Source organism: Myotis yumanensis, unplaced genomic scaffold (genome assembly GCF_028538775.1).
Source record: "Myotis yumanensis isolate MYYU_CA2020_CCGP unplaced genomic scaffold, mMyoYum1.0.hap1 SCAF_1, whole genome shotgun sequence".
NCBI classification, from domain to species: Eukaryota; Metazoa; Chordata; class Mammalia; order Chiroptera; family Vespertilionidae; genus Myotis; species Myotis yumanensis.
In genome coordinates, this window is record NW_027223752.1 from 91,474,894 (window position 1) to 91,495,954 (window position 21,061).

The window sequence follows — 21,061 nt, forward strand, 5'->3', positions numbered from 1 at the left end:
GCAATAGCTATAGTAAAAGCAGGCATCCTTAGCTTAGTCTTTATTTTAGAGGAAAGCTTTGATTCTTTCACCATATAATGTTACCTATGAGTTTTTCATAGATATTCTTTAGTATGTTGAAGAAATTCCCTTCTGTATTAGTTTCCTGGGGCTGCCATAACAAAGTCCCACAAACTGAGAAGCTTAAACCAACCAAAATTTATTCACTTACAGTCTGGAGGCTAGAAGTGTGAAATCAAGGTGCCAGCTGAGTCACACTTTCTTGGAGACTGGTAGAATCCTTCCTTGCCTCTTCCATGCTTCTGTCAGCTGTGATACTCCAATCTCTGCCTCTTAGGCTCTGCTCTTCCTGTGTGTCTCTGTCTTATAAGTATACCAGTCATTGAGTTAAGAACTCACCTTACATCTGTATGACGTCATCCTAGCTTAACTAATTATATCGAAGTGGCCCTGTTTCCAAAATAAGTCAACTTCTAGTTTGTTGAGTATTTTTTATTATGAAAGGGTGTTGGATTCTGTTAAATGATTTTTCTGTGTCAACTGAAATGATCACGTGATTTTTTTTCTTTCATTCTGTAATGTGTTACATTGATTTTTTTTTTCTTATGTTGAACCACCCTTACATTCCTGGGATAAATCCCACTTGATCATGGTATATAATCCTGTTAATATGCTATTGGATTCAGTTTGTTAGTGTTTTGTTGAAGATTTTTGCATCTGTATTCATATGGGATATAGGTCTAAGGTTTTCTTTTGGTGTCTTTCTTTTGGGCCATAGTATCAGGGTAATACCTCATAGAAAGAGTTTGGAAGCGTTTCTTCCTTTAGAGTAGTATTTTAATGAGAGTTTTCTCTGGTTCTAAAAGTGTGCTAACTTCAGAATCCATTTAGGTATTCCTATGTTAGAGACTTTCTAAATTTTTTTCTTCATTTTATACTTTTTCAATTTTGGGCTTTTTGTCACTGTATCTCCTGCTGACAATATTATTTTGCTTTTGCAACTTGTAACTTCTAATCTGCTGCAATTCAGGAAAACATGGCAGAATTCCCTTAAATTGTGCATTTGATTAGATTAAATGGAATCTGGAAAAAACGGGAAGTGGTGCTCCTGTAAATGAAATAATATTTTAGTGCAAGGGCTTTGTGACATCTTTTGGCTATTTTTTAACCTTTTTATTTCTCTTAAATCCTCCCCCCCCCCCCCCCCCCCCCACACACACACACACACAGTTATGTTAGATTAGGTGATCAGATGACCAAGTTCCAGATACATGAGGAATTTTTTTTTTCACCTCTGTTTGCCACAATTTATATTTGCATGTAAATATAGTTAATCTGGAATGCCCCCACTATCGCAAATGAATTATAAAGAAATAGAGACTGTCTCTAAAGCTTTCAGGTTATATTTCTTATAAAACTGAGTTAGGGCAAATGCCAATGAGGTTTTTTAAATATAGGTCTAAAAATTGTGTGTTGCTCCAACACCAATGATGATGAAATAATTGAGGTGAGCTGAATGAATGAATCTTGGTGTTATTACTAAAGTAAATATATGTTTTTAAAGAAATAAAGCCTGTTAATCTAAACTTTATCACTTCCACTTGATGTTTTGAAGAATTGGCTATATTTCTAAATCCATTTTTATGTTCACTCTTTTGCATACCTCTTCAACCCGTACCATGCTTTTCATTTGGCAAAACTTCAACTTTGGTTAAACTAACTCCCTGCCTACTCTGTGGTTGGACCAAAATGTGGATCATGGTTGTAGAAAAACAAAAACTGTGTATTTCACTTTAAATATATGACCACAAATCTGAAATAATCATCCCATAATTCCCTAGTCAATTTATTTTCTTGCTTTTATAAAAGATTATTTCTTTTTTAAAATAACCATTTTTTTTCTTAAATTTGGAAAAAGTTTTGAACTTTCAGAAATGTTGCAAGAACAATATGATTAAGCAGCCATATATACCTTTCACCTAGATTCACTAGTTATTTACTTGTTGCCACATTTCTTCAACTTTTTTTTCTCAGTTTGGGAGTAAATTATAGATAACATGACACTTCACTTCTAAATCTTTTAGCTTATATTACCCAAGAACAAGGACATTTTCTCCACATCACAATGTAAATATCACCTTCAGGAAATTTAACTTTGATAAAATTACATTATCTATTACTAGAGGCCGGTGCACAAAATTCGTGCATGGGTAGGGTCCCTGAGCTTGGCTGGCGATCAGGACTTACCTATAGGGCAACTGGTGGGATGGTCAGGGGCCCCTGCTGGCACCTGCCTTGGCTGGCCTGGGGCCTGTGGGCTGGGGGCAGCTCCTGCATTGAGCATCTGCCCCCTGGTGGTCAGTGTGCATCATAGCAACCAGTTGTTCCACCTGTTGTTCCACTGTTCAGTCAATTTGCATGTTAGGCTTTTATTATATAAGATTCTGTGTATATTCAAATTCCCTCCATTGTCCCAATAATAATCTCTTCTTAAAACTTTCATTCTTTCAGTTTAGGATCCAGTCAAGGATCATTAATTACATTACTTGTTATGCCTCTTTGGTTTTCTTTAATTTAGAATAGTTTCCTAACTTTTTGTTTGTGTTTTCATGATATATCTTTAGAAGATTTTAAGCCCCCTTTTCCCCCCTGAACATTTCTAAATTTATTGTCTAACTCCTAGTCAGACGCTAGTAAAAGATTTTTCTCTGGAATTCTGCATAGGACAGGACTAATGTATCCTTCTTATTACTTCACAGTCCTTTAGGAGACAAATGATGTCATTTCCTAAAGGACTTTTTATGTTGCTTTTGAAATTCTGGACTTTTAATAACCTTAACAGTGTCATTCAGATATGTGCTAAAAGTTGATATCATTGACATCTGAATGTAATGATTCAAGTATGACCTGTTTATTCTTGATCTAACAATGAGGAATTATATATTAGCCCTTAAAGCATTGTTTAGATAGTGCCTATGTCTGGCAGAAATTCCATAAAGTTTTCTGGTATATTAATATTACCTTTTATGGTTTCTGGTAGCTTTTTGAAGTATGTTTTTATTTGTTAGCAAGAACATTGCCTTCTTTTTCAATATTTGTTGTTGTTGATAGTATTACAGATATATCTCCCATTTTACTCCCCATTACCCCCCTCTTTCTAGCTCCTACCCCCACCCACACCCCCAGGTCAAAACATTGCCTTCTTGAAGTTGCTGGTCATTGGGCTTTAGCTTAAAGCTTTAAAAACTTTCTTTTTTACACCACAGCCTTTAGATCATAATCTCCGTAAGAGTAGACACCCCTTGCTTCTAAAACAGTATAATTAAATTCTTACTTAATACATTTTTTAAAAGGTGCTCAATTTTTTTGAGAATCGTGAGTCTTTGTTCTTGTGATATTAGTTATATATTAATAATATTTAAGTCTTTATATTCCAAACTAGAATTAACATTTTTTTCCTACAAATACAAAGAATGCGTGATCATTGATTGCTAAAGATGAGAAAATAGCAGCATTTATGCTACAGTAAGACTTTTCAAATTTTATATGCCAACTGAATAATTTGGATTATGCTGAGCCACTAAGTTGTAATATAAGTATATGGATTTTGTACTATACTAATGGATGATGAAAGTGATATACAACATGCAAGATTCTCTATGGTTATGACAAGGAAACAAAAACTACTCTTAAGTAAAAGCTGTCTTAAATGCTTTGTTTCTTAAATTAAAACCTGTTATATTGTAATTTTTGTGGTTGGCAACCAGATGATGTATGCCAAAAAATGAATGTTGTGGAAGACTGAAGAAACACTTTGCCTTTTTTTATTTCTCGGGTGAAATAGTTACTTTCCTAATATAATAATCAGCTTTTACTGCATGTTTACTATAAATAAGTATATTGTTTATTCATTTAATTTTTAGATCTCTATGGCGTGTATATGGGAGTTACCATTTCCATTTTTTAGAGGAAGAAACTGAGACCCAGAGAAATTAAGTAACTTGTGTGAGATCACACAATTATAGTTTTGCTCAGACTCCACTTAACCATTACTACTTACACTTGATTTTTTATAACCAAGGTTGTTGTTTCTCTTTTAGGAAAGGGAGCTATTTCATATAGCAGGAAACACACACACACACACACACACACCGATAAAGGTCCATTAAGGAAAAGAACGGAAAAATCCCCTGAGATTTCTTGAACAAAAAATGTTTTCTTTTTCCATATATTTATACCACATGCAATATACATTTAAACTTATAGCTTTTTCAAAAGGGGAACATTAACATGGTCTTTGAAATATTTTTTTTTTAATTAAATCTTTATTGTTCAGATTATTACATTAGTTACTCTTTTTTCCCACCATAACTCCCCTCCACCCAGTTCCAACCCCACCCTCTGCCCTCACTCCCCACCCACTGTCCTCATCCATAGGTGCACGATTGTTGTCTAATCTCTTCACTCACCCCCACACCCCTTTCTCCCCCCCCCCCAAGAATAGTCAGTCCATTCCCTTTCTATGTCCCTGATTCTATTACAATCACCAGTTCATCAGATTATTTATTCACTTGATTTTTAGATTCACTTGTTGATAGATGTGTATTTGTTGTTCATAATTTGTATCTTTACCTTTTTCTTCTTCTTCCTCTTCTTACAGGATACCTTTCAGCATTTCATATAATACTGGTTTGGTGGTGATGAACTCCTTTAGCTTTTTCTTATCTGTGAAGCTCTTTATCTGGCCTTCACTTCTGAATGATAGCTTTGCTGGATAAAGTAGTCTTGGTTGTAGGTTCTTGGTATTCATCACTTTGAATATTTCTTGCCATTCCCTTCTGGCCTGCAAAGTTTCTGTTGAGAAATCAGCTGACAGTCGTATGGGTACTCCCTTGTAGGTAACTGATTTTCTTTCTCTTGCTGCTTTTAGGATTCTCTCTTTGTCTTTTGCTCTTGGCATTTTAATTATGATGTGTCTTGGTGTGGTCCTCTTTGGATTCCTTTTGTTTGGGGTTCTCTGCGCTTCCTGGACTTGGAAGTCTATTCCTTTCACCAGGTAGGGGAAGTTTTCTGCCATTATTTCTTCAAATAGGTTTTCAATATCTTGCTCTCTCTTCTAGCTCCCCCATGATTCGGATGTTGGTACGCTTGAAGCTGTCCCAGAGGCTCCTTACACTATCTTCATATTTTCGGATTCTTTTTTCATTTTGCTTTTCCAGTTGGGTGTTTTTTGCTTCTTCGTATTTCAAATCTTTGACTTGATCCTTGCGACCCTCTGGTCTGCTGTTGGGAGTCTGTATAATATTCTTTATTTCAGTCAATGTATGCTTAATTTCTAGTTGGTCCTTTATCACAACATCGAGGGTCTCATTAGATTTCTTGAGGATCTCACTACATTTATCGGCGGTCTTACCAGTCTTTTCGAGGGCTTCTAAACAGTTCTTTAAAGACCTTAAAAGTGTGGTTTTGAACTCTATATCCAACAGTTTGCTTTCCTCCAATTCTGTCGTTTGTGTCCTGTTTCTTTGTCTCGGCATTTTTTTATGCTTCGCTGTGTCGATAGAGTGCCTTTCTGTGCTAAGTGTCCCAATTACCTAAGGTAGACACTCTTGGTGCACCCCCTTGTGGGCTTTGTGCACAGTCTTATTGTGGTTAAGCCTTGATTGTTGTAGTTATCACTGTGAGGAATTGACCTCCAGGTCAATTGGCTGTGAGAATCAGCTGTGTCTGCGGTGGGAGAACTTCTGTGCTGGAGACACCCCTCTGGGGCTAGACTTGCTTCGATGGGGCTTTGGTGCTCACTGAGTCTGCCTCCTGAGTGTGTCTTTTATGGTTCCATGGAGCTTAAAGCTGGATGGTCCCACTCTGACCTCTGGGCTTCCTGGCTCCTGGATCTCTAGGGAGGTGCTAATCTAGCCTTTGCCTGAGGCTATCCAGCAAAAGCCTCCCTGCAGGGCTTGGGCGGGGCGGGTCCCACGGGATCAACAGGGCGGGGTTAGCAATTATGGCTGCTCTCAGTCTTGCCCTCAGAGGCTCTGCTTCTCAGTGTCCCAGTAGTCGCTGCAAGCCCCACGGAGAGAAAGCTGCCCTAGGGTTCTGAGCGATGCCAGACAGTCCCGCTTCTCCCGTATGAGTCTGGGTCCTTAGAGACTCGCCCGGAACTGGAGCTCAGAGCCTGAGACTCCCTCCCGATTGAAAACAACCGCGCCCTCAGCCTCCAGCCCGCTCCACATGCACTCCGAACCTTAGTATTTTACTTCAGCACTGCGCCTCCTCTGAGCCTCAGTATGCTTTTCTCTTTCCTCCTAGTTGTAGAACATCCACTCAGCCAGCTTTCCTGTGGTTCTGGATGATGTCCGTTCCGTCTTTTAGTTGTATTTTTGAAGTGGTTGTTCGAGGCAGCAAACTCCCGTGTTTACCTATGCCGCCATCTTGGTTTCTCTCCTGAAATATTTTTAATACATGAATATCTTCATTTCATGAGATAAGAAACTTACCTTTGGAATTACTTTTTGCGATTTATCTATTATATTCTAACATACTGGTAATCATAATTTTTTAGTAGTCTCCTAGTTCTGAACCTAAGTCATCTATATATGCTTATATTTTTATTTCCTAGGAGAAATAGTGTCTACAACTGGAAATTGCCATACCCAACCCCAATGATAGAAAGCATGCACTGAGAGAAAACCACTCATTATAAAACAAATGGGGAGGCATTTAAAAAATACATTTCTTGCCCAGTCGTAGTAGCTCAGTGGTTGAGCATCCACCTATCCACCAGGAGGTCACGGTTTGATACTCGGTCAGGGTATATGCCCGAGTTGTGGGCTTGATCCCCAGTGTGGGGTGTGCAGGAGGCAGCCGATCAATGATTATCTCTCATTATTGATGTTTCTATCTCTCTTCTTCCTTCCTCTCTGAAATCAATAAAAATATATTATAAATATACTAGAGTCCCGGTGCCCGAAATTTGTGCACAGGGGGTGGTGTCCCTCAGCCCCGCCTGCACCCTCTCACAATCCGGGACCCCTCGGGGGATAACCGGCAGTTGGACATCCCTCTCGCAATCCAGGACTGCTGGCTCTTAACTGCTCGCCTGCCTGATCGCCCCTAACCCCTCTGCCTGCTGCCCTGATCGCCCCTAATCGCCTATGCCTGATTGCCCCTAACAACTCTGCCTGCCTCCCTGATGCCCCTAACTGCTCACCTGCCTACCTGATCGCCCTTAACCATTTTGCCTAATCACCCCTAACTGCCTGCCTGCCTGCCTGCCTGCCTGCCTGATTGCCCCTAACCGCCTATGCCTTGGCCCCTGCTGCCGCAGCTTCGTCTGGAAGGACGTCCTGAATGACATCTGGAAGGTTATTCAGTTGTCTGGTCTAATTAGTGTATTACAGTGGGGCCTTGACTTACGAGTTTAATTCGTTCCGTGACGGAGCTCGTAACTCCAATTACTCGTATGTCAAATCAAAAAGTGAACGAATGAGACACGTGATGTTGTGGCATTCACTGTGATGTTCGCTGCTCCAACTAGCGGTGGGGTATTTGAAGCTGGCTCGTAACCCGAATTTTATCTAGCAACTCAAAGCAAAAAATCAGCTGAGAGACGGCTCGTATCTCGAAAAACTCGTTAGTCGGGACACTCGTAAGTCAAAGCCCCACTGTATGCTTTTATTATAGATTCCTTTTTTTTTTTTTTAGAGCACTCTTATGAACAAGTTCTGTGTTGTGTTGTTGTTTTTTAAGTATATTTTTATTTATTACTAGAGGCCCAGTGCATGAATTTGTGCATGGGTGGGGTCCAGCCAGCCCCGCCCCTGATTGGGGTTGGGGAGACCCGCCAGGGGGCGGGGGCGGGGACGGGGACGCGGGCGGGGCCCGGATCAGGCTGGTTGGCTGCTGCAGTGTGCGTCATAGCCACCCATCGTTCTGGTTTTTCTGGTCGTTCCACTGTTCTGGTCTCTGGGCTTTTATATATATAGATAAACTAGAGGTCCATTGCAGGAAGATTCCTGCAAGAATAGGGCTTCACTCCCGCCTCTGCCACCTCGGCTCCCTCCCGTCTCCTGCCGCCCACCACCTCCTCCCGCCGCCGCCCGCCGCACCCCAGCTCCACTCCCGCCTCTGCCACCTTGGCTCCGTTCCTGTCTCCGCCGCCTCTACTTTGCTCCCTTCTGCAGCGCTTGGCTTCCTTCTAGTTGTCTTCAGTCTTTGCTCCCAGCCGGTATATCTTATTATAGATTTCTTATGTAATAAAAAGAACAAACTAATGTCCCTAGCTTACTCAATGTGTGACCTGTAGGAAGTCACTTCATTTTTCTAAGCTTCTTTTTTTATCTTTAAATAAGGCCTCTTGCCTTATTTTGAAGATGGAATGAAGATGAAACGTAATATTTACATTATGAATGTTTAATCATTAAATGTAAAGGAAGTAATAGAATGAAAGATTGGAAAGCTATTGTTGCTTTTTCTCAAACAAGTATTTAGTGGCTGGAAAATAGTGACATGTTTTCATTCAGTAAATCAGTAAATTCAAGTTGTATAATATGCATATCCAACACCTTCCCTCCCCCAGTAGAATTTGAAAATACTGTTTTGATTGAGAAAAGAGAATACTGCCTTTAGCCTTACTATCCCTGTAGTGGCATTATACTCAAAGCGTCATTTACCACTGCCAAAAGATTCCTGCTCCATTGATGTTACTTTGTCCTTATAAACTTGGTGTGTTGATACAGCTATTTATATATCTTTCTTTAGAGCAATTTTAGGTTTACAACAAAACTGAGAGGGAGGTACAGAGACTTTTCATATATCCTCTGCTGCCATACATGAGTCAGCCCTGCCCCTATCCCTTATTACCATCATCACCCACTAAAATGGTACATTTTTATCAAGGATGAACTTAACCCATCATAATTACCTAAAATTCATATATCTACACTAATAAAAGAGAAACATGGTAATTAGCGTACAACCGCTACCCTTCCCATTGGCTAATCAGCATATCCTTATGCAAATTAGCTGTCAGCCAAGATGGCGGCCGGCAGCCAGGCAGCTGGAAGCGAACATGAGGCTTGCTTGCTCCAGTGACTGCAGACTCCAACGTTCCCCGCCTGCCTTGGCGGCCTCTCAGGTGCAACTCTAAGCAACTATGTACTATGTTGCAAATATAGAAGCTAAACAAAACCCCTGAAAGCCAGCCAGCCAGACCGCAACATTGTATGAATGTTTTCAGCAGTGACACCTCAGAGCTAAAACTGGCCCAGAATAAAAAAAAAAAAAGAAAAAAAGGAGCGGTTGGGAGCTTTTAGTCACCCTCCTGCCGGAAAACAGCCCTCAGCCCCTCACCCAGACTGGCCAGGCACCCCAGTGGGGACCCCCACCCTGATCCAGGACACCCTTCAGGGCAAACCAGCCAGCCCCTACCCATGCACCAGGCCTCTATTCTATATAGTAAAAGGGTAATATGCCTCCCAGCACCGGGATCAGCGGAGCAGCGAGGCCCCCAGCACCGGGATCAGCGTGACAGGGGGCAGTGCCCAAACCCCCTGATCGCCCTGCAGCTCTGTGTGTGACAGGGGGCGGGGCCACAACCTCCCTATCCGCCCTGCTCTGTTTGTGACAGGGGAAGGCACCCCAACCCCCTGATCAGCCCTGCTCTGTGCCTGATAGGGGGGAGCTCCCCAATCTCCTGATTGCCCTGCGGCTCTGTGTGTGACAGGGGGGAGCTCCCCAACCCCCTGATGACCCTGTGGCTCTGTGTGTGACAGGGGGGAGCTCCCCAACCCCCTGATCGCCCTGCGGCTCTGTGTGTGACAGGGGGCGGGGCCACAACCTCCCTATCTGCCCTGCTCTGTTCGTGACAGGGGAAGGCGCCCCAACCCCCTGATCAGCCCTACTCTGTGCCTGATAGGGGGGAGCTCCCCAATCCCCTGATTGCCCTGCATCTCTGTGTTTGACAGGGTGCGGCGCACCACCCCCTGATCGGCCCTGCTCTGTGTGTGACAGGGTGCGGCGCCCCAACCCCCCCCCCGCCCCACGGGCCCTGCTCTGTGTGTGACAGGGTAGAGCCATAACCTCTCCATCGGCCCTGCCCTGAGTGTGACAGGGGGCGGTGCCCCAGCTCCCCTATCGGCCCTACTCTGTGAGTAACAGAGGGGAGCTCCTCAACCCCCTGATCGGCCTTGCTCTGTGCATAACAGGGGGGAGCTCCCCAACCCCCTGATCGACCCTGCTCTGTGTGTGACAAGGTACGGCGCCCCAACCCCCTGATCGGCCCTGCTCTGTGAGTGACAGGGGGCAGCGCCCCAACCCCATGATTGGCCCTGCTCTGTGAGTGACAGGGGGCGGCGCCCCAACCCCCTGATCGGCCCTGCTCTGTGAGTGACGAGGTGGCGCCGCAACCTCCCCATCGACCCTGCCTTGAGTGTTACAGGGGGCGGTGCCCCAACCCCCCAAACGGCCCTACCCTGAGCGTGACTGAGGGTGGCATCGCAACCTCCCAATCCACCCTGCTCTGTGCATGACGGGGCGGCGCCCCAACTCCCCAATTGGCCCTTCTCTGAGCCTGACCAGGGGCTGCACCTAGGGATTGGGCGTGCCCTCTGCCACCCAGGAGCAGGCCTAAGCCAGCAGGTCGTTATCTCCTGAGGGGTCCCAGACTGTGAGAGGGCACAGGCTGGGCTGGGGGACCCCCCTCCCCTGTGTGCACAAATTTTTGTGCACCGGGCCTCTAGTGTATATATAAAAGCCCAGCAACCAAACAGTGGAATGACCAGGACAACCGGTCGACCAGTCTCTATGACACGCACTGACCACCAGGGGCCAGACACTCAACGCAGGAGCTGCCCTCTGGTGGTCAGTGCACTCCTACAGTGGGAGCTCCGCTCAGCTGACCAGGATGAGCGGTGCTTCCACAGCGGGCCAATCCCCGCAGGCCACACCTCCCCACCAGTGCACGAATCCATGCATCGGGCCTCTAGTAGTGTATATTAGGCTTCACTCTTGGTGTTGTACATTCTATGGATGTCCTTCCAGACAAATGTAAAGTGACATATATCCATTGTTATAATAACATACAGTATTTTTCACTGCCCTAAAAATCCTCTGTGCTTTGTCTATTCATTTCTGTCTCCTTCTCCCGCACCGACAACCACTGACTTTTTTTCTATAGTATAGTTTTGTCTTTTCCATAGTATCATATAGTTGGAATCATAGTGCATGTAGCCTTTTCATATTGGTTTTTTTTTCCCCTTTGTAATGTGCATTTAAGGTTCCTCCATGTCTTTCCAGAGCATCTTTTCATACGTTTATTTGCCATTTGTATACCTTTCTTGATAAGGATGTCTGCTAAGGTCTTTCACCCCTTTTGTAATGGAGTTAATTGTTGTCTTATTACTGAGTTTTAAGAGTTCTTTGTATGTTTTGGGTAACAGTCCTTCATCAGATATGTGTTTTTTAAGTATTTTCTCTCCCTCTGTGGCTTGTCTTCTAATTATCTTGATATTATATTTCACAGAACAGAAGTTTTTAACTTTAGTGAATTCCAGCTAATCAATATTTTTTTCTCAATATTTTTAAGAAAAGAGACAAAAGATAATATTGTATCCTTGGTATTATATCAAAAAAGGCATCACCATATCCAACTTCATCTAGGTTTTCTACTATGTTATCTTCTACAAATTTCATAGTTCTGCATTTTACATTTAAGTTCATAATCCATTTTGAGTTCATATTTTCAAGGGTATATGGTATATGTCTAGTTTCGCTTTTTTTTTTGCATGTGGATGCTCAGTGTTTATAGCATTATTTCTTGAAGATACTTCATTCCGTCGTATTTATTGCCTTTGCTCCTTTTTCAAAGAACCTTTGACTATTAATGGGTGTCAATTTCTGGACTTGCTATTCTTTTCCATTGACCTATTTGCCTATGCCTTCCTCAACACTACATTGTCTTGATTATTGTAGGTTTATAGTAAACCTTCAAGTTGGGTAGTGACAACCTCCAACTTTGTTCTTCTCTTTGAATATTCTTCTTCTCTTTGAATATATAAACTTTAGAATCAGTTTGTTGACATCCATAAAATGACTTTTTGGGAATTTGATACTGCATTGAATATAGGTCAAAAGGGAAGAACTGACATTTTGACAATATAGTGCCTTATCCATGAACATGGAATATCTCTCCATTTATTTATTCATCAGTTTTGAAGTTTTCCTCATATAAATCTTGTATATATAATATGTTAGATTTATGCTCAAGAATTTCATTTTGGGGGATATTAATGTAAAACTGTGTTTTTAATTTCAAATTCTGCTTGTTCATTGGTATGTAAACAAAACAGTTGGTTTTTGTATATTAACCTTGTGTCCTGCAATCTTGTTATAATTACTACTTTCAGGAGCCATTTTGCTTGTTAATATTCTACATAGATGATCATGTCATCTGTGAAGAATTACAGTTTTATGTCTTTCTTCCCCATCTGTATCCTCTGATTTCCTTTTCTTGCTTTATTATTTTAGCAGGAAACTTCTAGTACAATGTTGAAAGAAAGATGTGGTAATGGGATATTCTTGGATTGTACTTTATCTTAGTGGGAAAGCTTTGAGTTTCTCACTATTAAGTATGATGTGACACATGGATGATTTTGTTGTTTATTGATTTTTTGGGAGAAGAAAAGAGAGAAACATTAATATGAGAACAGAACCTCAATTGGCTGCCTCCTGTGTGCCCCCTACTGGGAATTGATCCTACAACCCAGGCATGTGCCCTTGACCAACAGTCAAACTGGCAACCTCCTGGTGCACACATGGGATGACACCCAACCAACTGAGCCACACCAGTCAGGGCTACGCATAGGTTTTTTTGTAGATAGTGTAAAAAAGTTACCTTCTATTTCTACTTAATTAATAGTTTTTATCATGAAAGAGTTTTAGATTTTATCAAAATACTAGTAGCCCAGTGCACAAAAATTTATGCACTCGGGGGTGAGGGTGAGGGGTAGGGCCAGACCCCCAGCCCGACCTGCACCCTCTGTCATGTTCCAGGACCCCGGCCACTCCTGGCCTAGGCACAGGCCTACAGGCTTGGGGCGGCCTGGCTCCCGAAGCCCCATTTTATCAAGAGAACAAAGTCGGCATTAGTTACAGCCCTCACCGAACCCAGTACACTGCATCTGTGCATACAACTGCCTCGTTCATGTGCCTGCTTCGCCCTACTGAATTACTAACATCTTGAGGACATAGCTCTGTCTTATCCTGCTTCACCTTCAGTGCCTGGCCTGGTGCCAGGGACCTGAGAGGGTTTGCTGAGTGAGTGAATGAGTGAATGAAGGAGCAAGTAAGTGAATGAGCAAGCAGCTACCGGTCGGGATAGTTCGCACTCTGCTCTGGGCTGCCTGACACAAACCCCGGGCAGTTCCCGCCCTGCTCCCAGTGGCCCCACTCCCCTCTCCCAGCTGCATAGTTCGCACAGGGCAAAGGTGGCCCGGGTGTGCGTGTTGGTAGATTGGTGCATTAGCACCTGCCAGCCTCGGATCCCCGGGGAGGGCTGTTTGTGGGCGTGGCCAGTGTCGGATCAGTGCATTAGCACCCACCAATCTGGGATCCCCACAGGAGGGCCGTTTGTGGGCGTGGCTGGTGGCCGATCGGTGCATTAGTACCTGCTAGCCTCGGGTCCCCTCGGGAGAGCCCTTTGTGGGCGAGGCCGGTGGCGGATTGCTGTGGTCCTGCCCACCAGCCCTGGGTCGGGTCCCATACGGGCCGCCTGCCGCCTGGGTCGCAAATAGCAGGCCCACCCTGCCTGCAATATGCAAATTAGCCGCCATATTTGTTGGCGGTTAACCGCCATCTTGGTTGGCAGTTGATTTGCATAACGTCCTGACTAGCCAATGGGAAGCGTAACGGAGGTACGGTTAATTACCCTATTTGTCTTTTATTAGATAGGATTTTTTTTGCATCTATTGATATGATTGTGTGATTTTTCTTTTTTAGTCTAATGATGTGATGGATTACATTAATTGATTTCCAAATATTAAACCAGCCCTGCATACATGGGATGAGTCTTACTTGATAATAGTGTATAGTTCCTTTTATGCTTTTTTGATTCAATTTGCTAATACCTTGAGCATTTTTCCATCTATGTTCATGAGAGATGCAGGTCTATAGTTTTTCAGTAATGTCTTTCTCAAGACTTAGAGCTTTTGATTTTAGCATGTGAAAAATCTCATTTCATTCAGTTTGAGATTTGTGAACATGTTCTACATCAACCTTTGTTTTAAGACTCAAAATACCTGACTTACTAAACTGTATAAACTATGTTATATCACCTAGCCAGTTTGCTCAGTGGATAGAGTGTTGGCCTACGGACTGAAGGGTCCCAGGTTCAATTCTGGTCAAGATCAAGTGCAGGAGGCAACCAATTGATGTGTTTCTCTCACATTGGTATTTCTTTCTGTCTTTCCCTCTCTCTACCACTCTCTCTCTAAAAATTAGTGGGAAAATATCCTCAGATGAGGATTAAAAAATATAATAAACTATGTTATATCATGGACAGTATATTGCCTTATATCACACATGCAAATTCTAATTTAGCACATAGGCATTTTATTAAGAAACATACCTTGTTTCAAATCAAAACACATCATAATATATCTCTATCTGTTCATATATCTTTTGCACCAACTAAGTGCACCTTTAATTAATTTCAGCAAGTTAGAGCCATCTCATTTAGTGTTGACTTCATTCATGCATACTTTTTTTTTTTTTAATGCTAGAGGCCCAGTGCATGAAATTTGTGCACTCAAGTGGAGGGGTCCCAAACCAGACCTGCGCCCTCTTGCATTCTGGGAGCCCTCAGGGACTGTCCAATTGCCATGAGCCTGGCTTCTGGCTGAGCGGCACTCCCCCTGTGGGAGCACACTGACCACCAGGGGACAGCTCCTGCATTGAGCGTCTGCCCCCTGGTGGCCAGTGTGTGTCATAGCAACTCGTCGTTCCACCATTCGGTCGATTTGCATATTAGCCTTTTATTATATAGGATATTTTTATTGAATTCAGAGAGGAAGGGAGAGGTACAGAGAGATAGAAACATCATTGAGAGAGAATCATTGATGGCTGCCTCCTGCACACTACCTATTGGAGATCAAGTCAGCAACTCAGGCATGTGCTCTGACCGGGATTCAAACCGTGATCTCCTGGTTCCAGTGGTCAATCCTCAGCCATGGAGCAACACCAGCTATGAGAATGACATCACATCTATGAGAATGACTCCCACTTCTTTTTACCACACCCCAATGTTTTCTTATATTTCTGACTGCCTATTGAATATTTGGATGTCTTATCTTGGCTCACAGAGTGAATAGTCCCAGGTTTGTTCTGGTCAAGGGAACATACCGTGGTTGCAGGCTTGATCCTCAGCCCTGTTAGGGCGCATGCGGGAGGCAACCAGTCAATGTGTCTCTCTCATATCAATGTTTCTCTCTCTGTGTCTCTCCCCCTCCCTTCTACTCTCTCTAAAAAATCAATGGAAAAATATCCTTGAGTGAGGATAAATAATTAAATAAAAATAAGTGTAAGATAAAAAAGAAAATAATAGGTCTTACATATTATAATATAGCATATCTGAAAATCAGATTGTTCCCCATCACCAGGGTTTGCTGTTGCTGTTGCTGTTTATTGGCTATGTTTGCTTGTTCTATGACTTTTCTAAATTATATATGTATATATTTTAAATATATTCTTATTTCAGAGCAGAATGGAGAGGGAGAGATAGAAACATCAATGATGACAGAGAATCATTGATCGGCTGCCTATTGCATGCCCCCCTACTGGGAATTGAGCCTGCAAACCGGGCATGTGCCCTGATGGGAATTGAAGTGGTGACCTCTTGGTTCATGGGTTGACAGTCAACCTCTGCACCACACTGGACAGGCCAAGACAACAATTCTTTGACAATAAGATCTGTATTGCCCCCTCTGACACTTGCAGCCTGCACCCAGAGTTGCTAGTCTAGGGTGTGGTGGGACGGTAGATGAGCAATTTAAGGCTTCTTTCTTCACCAAACCTTGTTCTGATAGTTGTGACTTTGTTTTTTTTGTTTTGTTTTGTTTTGTTTTTTTTTACTAGATTCTAGAGTTCTGCAAAAGTTGATTCTGACACTTTTTGGTAGCTAATTTGTGGCTTTTATGAAGGAACCAAACCGTGAAATTGCCATTTCCATTTCTTTTGCTGATGCCATTCCCCATGGACATATTTAATTTATGGACTATCTACATACCTTACTTCTTTACCCTTTTTATTTTATGACATAATTATTTCAACCTGAAGGTATAGAGAAACAAAAGTGAAACCCTTGAATTGTATATGTTAGCAACTCAAAAGAACTCAAGACCATTTTAGAACTTTAGCTATCAAGAATTCTGTGTGGTGCAATGCTTAGTTACCTACTAAAAGAAAAAAGATGGTGATACATGGTTAAAAGTTACCATTTTAAATTTCTAAATTTTTATTTTTAATTCTGGAATGTTGGGATAGATTTCTAATGCCTTTGTTGTTTGTAGGCCCTGAATAGAATCTTTGGGATTTAAGTGATTGAAGTCTAAGTAAAAATTGGATAATTTACATTTAGGTAATTGAGTTAATGTTTTTGTTAATTTTTTTCACATCATTCAATTATTAGTGAATAGAAGGCAAGATTTTTGGCATAGATTATTAAGGACCTTATAATTTTCACTTAGCAAATAATACTAAAAGCTTATCACTATGTCAGGATTTCCCAGCCTCAGAACTATTAACATTTGGGGCTATTTAATTGTATTAGCAGGGCAGCCCCTGATCTGATCTAGGTGCATTGCATTTAGTGATCATGTGTTTTCCAACACCTTTAATTTGGAAGAGTTTCTCAACTTCTCTTTCTTGACATTGAGACTGTCATCATACTTTCAGCTGTAAGTTTTAGTCTCCGTTAATGATTTTTTTTAAATCTCTACTATTTTCCCTGTGTTTATTGGTTGGCATTTTACTGTATGGATGAACTTTTCTTTCTACCTCAATTTGAGTTTGTCCCATGTTTCCTTATTATTGGATTGGAATTATGCATTTTTGTTACAAATACTGCCAGTGATATTCTATTCTTAGACATGCATCATATTTACTGAGATAGGATGTCAGTTTGTCTCAATATAGGTGATATTAATTTCACCAAATGATCATGTCTGCCATATTTCTTTATTGGAGTTAAACTATGGATTTAATAATTTACTGTTTATTTATGTGGTATGGTCTCATGTGTTCTTATTATACTTGGTGGGTTATAATCCACATATATCCTTTTTAGATCTGTCCCCATAATTCTTTAAGTACTTCTTTACTATCTGTCACAAGATGTACCAGGCTTGGCTTATACTTTCCTGATCCAGCCTTGGAGTCAGCCTTTTCTTCAAAGAGCTCTGACTTGGGATATTATGCTATGAGTATTTGGATTGTATTTAAATATTCTATTTTAGCCCTGACCAGTTTGGCTCAGTGGCTAGAGCATCGGCCTGTGGACTGAAGAGTCCCAGGTTCGATTCCGGTCAAGGGCATGTACCTTGGTTGCGGGCACATCCCCAGTAGGGGGTGTGCAGGAGGCAGCTGATCGATGTTTCTCTCTCATCGATGTTTCTAACTCTCTATCCCTCTCCCTTCCTCTCTGTAAAAAATCAATAAAATATATTTTAAGTATTCTATTTTAGCTGGCCTCTTCTGGCCGTGCACCATCAGGGAAGAAAGGCTGCCTTGCTACTGCAAGGTGGGGTAGAAGTCCAGACTCAGTTTGGTCTCTGCTAACCTCTGTTGACACTATACAGTGGGGAGGACCCCCTTAACTTGAAGGAGGGTGGAAATTTAGGCTATCTTCTCAGCCCCTTCTGACACTCCAGGGGTGTTAGGAGGCACCTTAGCTACTGTTCGGTAGAGGTGGAATTCTAATTTCCTTACTTGGTCACCAGTGATGTATTTGAGGAGTGGTGGGATCAGGGCACTTGACTGGCGTTAGGATGATTAAAATAAAAAAATATTTGTTTTTAATTCCTATGCTGTACCTTTTCTAATTTGTTCACCAGAGAGAGCAGGCTTTTGTTGCCGTTGGTTTTCTGTGTGTTGTTTTGTTTTTATTTTTGCCTGTGCTCATTGGAGTTTCTGGGTTGCGGGTTCCTCTATTGCCAGGTCCAGGATATATAAGAGGCAAAAATAAAACCCAGGGAACTCATTGTCATGTTGTTCTTCAAGATCCAGGGTCAGTAGCCAGCATACCTTCATCTCTCCACCATTCAGAGGCTTTTGATGTTTGTTTTTTATATATTGGATTCAGGGGTGTGTTTAGTGGAAGAAATAGGGAGAAATGTGTCTTTTCATTTGTGTGGAATTGGATATCCTAAATAGTTTAAAATAAAAAGAAGTCTATTAACAACTTATTTTAAGTGAAATACTCAAAAAATACTTATTCTTTAAAATATCTTTGTAAGTAGCTAAAATGTACATAAGGTTATGTATATCTCTTTATTTTTTTTAGGGTTATGTACTGAAGGACTCTACCGTGTTAGTGGGAACAAAACTGATCAAGACAATATTCAAAAGCAGTTTGATCAAGGTAAGATAATAATTATATAAAATAAATTGTTTCCTTTTCCTTATTAAAATTTCATGGTGGGAAGATTGATTTTCAGATGAAAACCTTCTAAGGATATAGATGTTGAAGGGAAAGAGCTTTGAAGTGGAATTAGAAATATCTATATATATAAAAGGCTAATATGCTAAGTGTCTGTCTGGGTAATGACGTCACATAGCAACGCCACCCAGCTTCCTCTCCCTAGCGACTAGCCTCCTTGCATTTTCTTCAACCCAGGAACACGACTTGCTTGATAGCCAGGTGGAACCATTTTACACTTCAACCAAATGTCTGTGAAGCGTTTTCCTGTGCCTCATCTCATTTGATCCTCACAGAAGTCCTGGAGTAGGTAGATAGGAGACTTGGTGGAATCCTATTTTCTTTCCATTAGCTGGAAAACAGAGATTTAGAAAGCTTAGAAACTTGACACCACTGAGAAGAAATGAGAAATGATGGACCTTGAAAATTACTTCAGGCCTGACCAGCGTGGCTCAGTGGTTATGCGTCAATCTATGAACTAGGACAGGGGTGGGCAAACTTTTTGACTCGAGGGCCACAATGGGTTCTTAAACTGGACCGGAGGGCCGGAACAAAAGCATGGATGGAGTGTTTGTGTGAACTAATATAAATTCAAAGTAAACATCATTACATAAAAGGGTACGGTCTTTTTTTTTTATTTTATTTCAATAGTTTTATTCATTTCAAACATTTTAACAAGAAGAATGTAAACACTAATTATTATAATTTGAAACTTCAAAAAATGGAGGAATCATAGCACAATAACATACCTTATATTGAAGATGGCAAATGCAAAATAAAATTGCCTAACAAAGGAAAGGTACAAAAGCCTTTCAAATTAAACTTAAATATAATAAAATAATTTAAAACTGCCGAAACCGGTTTGGCTCAGTGGATAGAGCGTCGGCCTTCGGACTGAAAGGTCCCAGGTTTGATTCTGGTCAAGGGCATGTACCTGGGTTGCGGGCACATCCCCAGTAGATGTGCAGGAGGCAGCTGATCGATGTTTCTCTCTCATCGATGTTTCTAACTCTCTATCTTTCTCCCTTCCTCTCTGTAAAAAATCAATAAAATATATATTTTTAAAAAAATAATAAAATAAAAAATTTAAAAAAAAATAATTTAAAACTAAAACAAATAGAAAAGAACAAAATGTGTAAACAGTAAATTAAACATTTTCTTTAGTGCAACTTCCAAATTATGCCTGGGACGTAGATGTAGATTGGGTTGAAAGGTTTTTGGTCTTTAAAACATCAACTTCAGTGGGAACAGTGTTGTTGGTCTCCTTTTTCAGCTAATGCATCAAAGCCTGGAGTTAGTTTTGTTGTGGCTATTCTCAGGATAGATCTGAGGTGTTCGTCAGTTAAGCTGGATCTGTGAGGGGCTTTGTTGATGTTCATGACGCTAAATGTCTGCTCACAAACATAGGTTGACCCAAACAGCACCAGTATCTTCTGTGCCATCCTCCAGATGTTTGGAAAAGTGGCTTCATTAAATGAAGCATAAAAGTCTCTTAGTTCAAGAGAGCTGAATTTCTCCTTTAGGACTAAGTCAGACTGAAGATCGATGAGTTCCAGTTGCACCTCTTCTGGTGCTGTTTCAGGGTTTTGTGATAAAGGACAGGCCACCAGTTGAAGTGACTGGTCAATTTTTTCAACATCAGAAAACCGACGACAGAATTCTGCATGCAGGTCATCCAGTGTTTTGCTGTATTTCTTCACGTTTTGGATGGTCTCCTTCTGTGTGGCTAGTGTGGCAAAATGAGTGAAGACTTTGTCTGAAATTTGTCTGGAAAAGAAAATCAGCTTTGATTTAAAGGCTTTCACATTAGTGTACATGTCATGTAAATACTGATCTTTTCCCTGTAGCTTCACATTTAGCTCATTCAAATGTGAAAATATATTTACAGCAAATGCAAAGTCACACAGCCAATTCTTGTCACTCAGCTCAGTAAATTCGTCAGACTTCCCCTTTAATTTCAAAAATGCACCAATCTCCTCTTTGAGCTCCCACACTCATTGGAAAACTTTGCCCAAACTCAACCAGCGGACACGAGAGTGGTAAATTAAGTCGTGGTGATCCGCATCAGTTTCCTCCAGAAACTTAATAAACTGATGGTGCTGAAGTCCCTTTGTTCGAATGAAATTAACAAGCCTTAAGACTGGATTAACAACATGATTAAGTTGTAATATAGACTTGCACAATGATTCCTGGTGAATAATATAGTGAAGAAAAATAACATCTTGGTTAGGGTTCTCCCCTTTCACTTTATCCTGAATTCTTTTTAGCAGTCCAGCATTTTTTCCAGTTAAATTTGGAGATCCATCTGTTGTGACATTAGCAAGTTTACTCCATGGTAGCTTCATTTTCTCGATAACAGTAGACACCCGGTCA

General features: G+C 41.5%; 1 protein-coding gene across 5 annotated transcripts in view; it reads left to right on the top strand.

The window, feature by feature from the left end:
• The window catches only part of ARHGAP5 (Rho GTPase activating protein 5), a 102,020-nt gene that overhangs the window by 60,810 nt on the left and 20,149 nt on the right, over nucleotides 1–21,061 (top strand). For all 5 annotated transcript variants that reach the window (XM_070427669.1, XM_070427688.1, XM_070427678.1 and 2 more), the window contains exon 4: nucleotides 18,554–18,631. In XM_070427669.1, coding sequence (XP_070283770.1) covers nucleotides 18,554–18,631 — 78 coding nt within the window. The remainder of the gene's footprint in view (nucleotides 1–18,553; nucleotides 18,632–21,061) is intronic.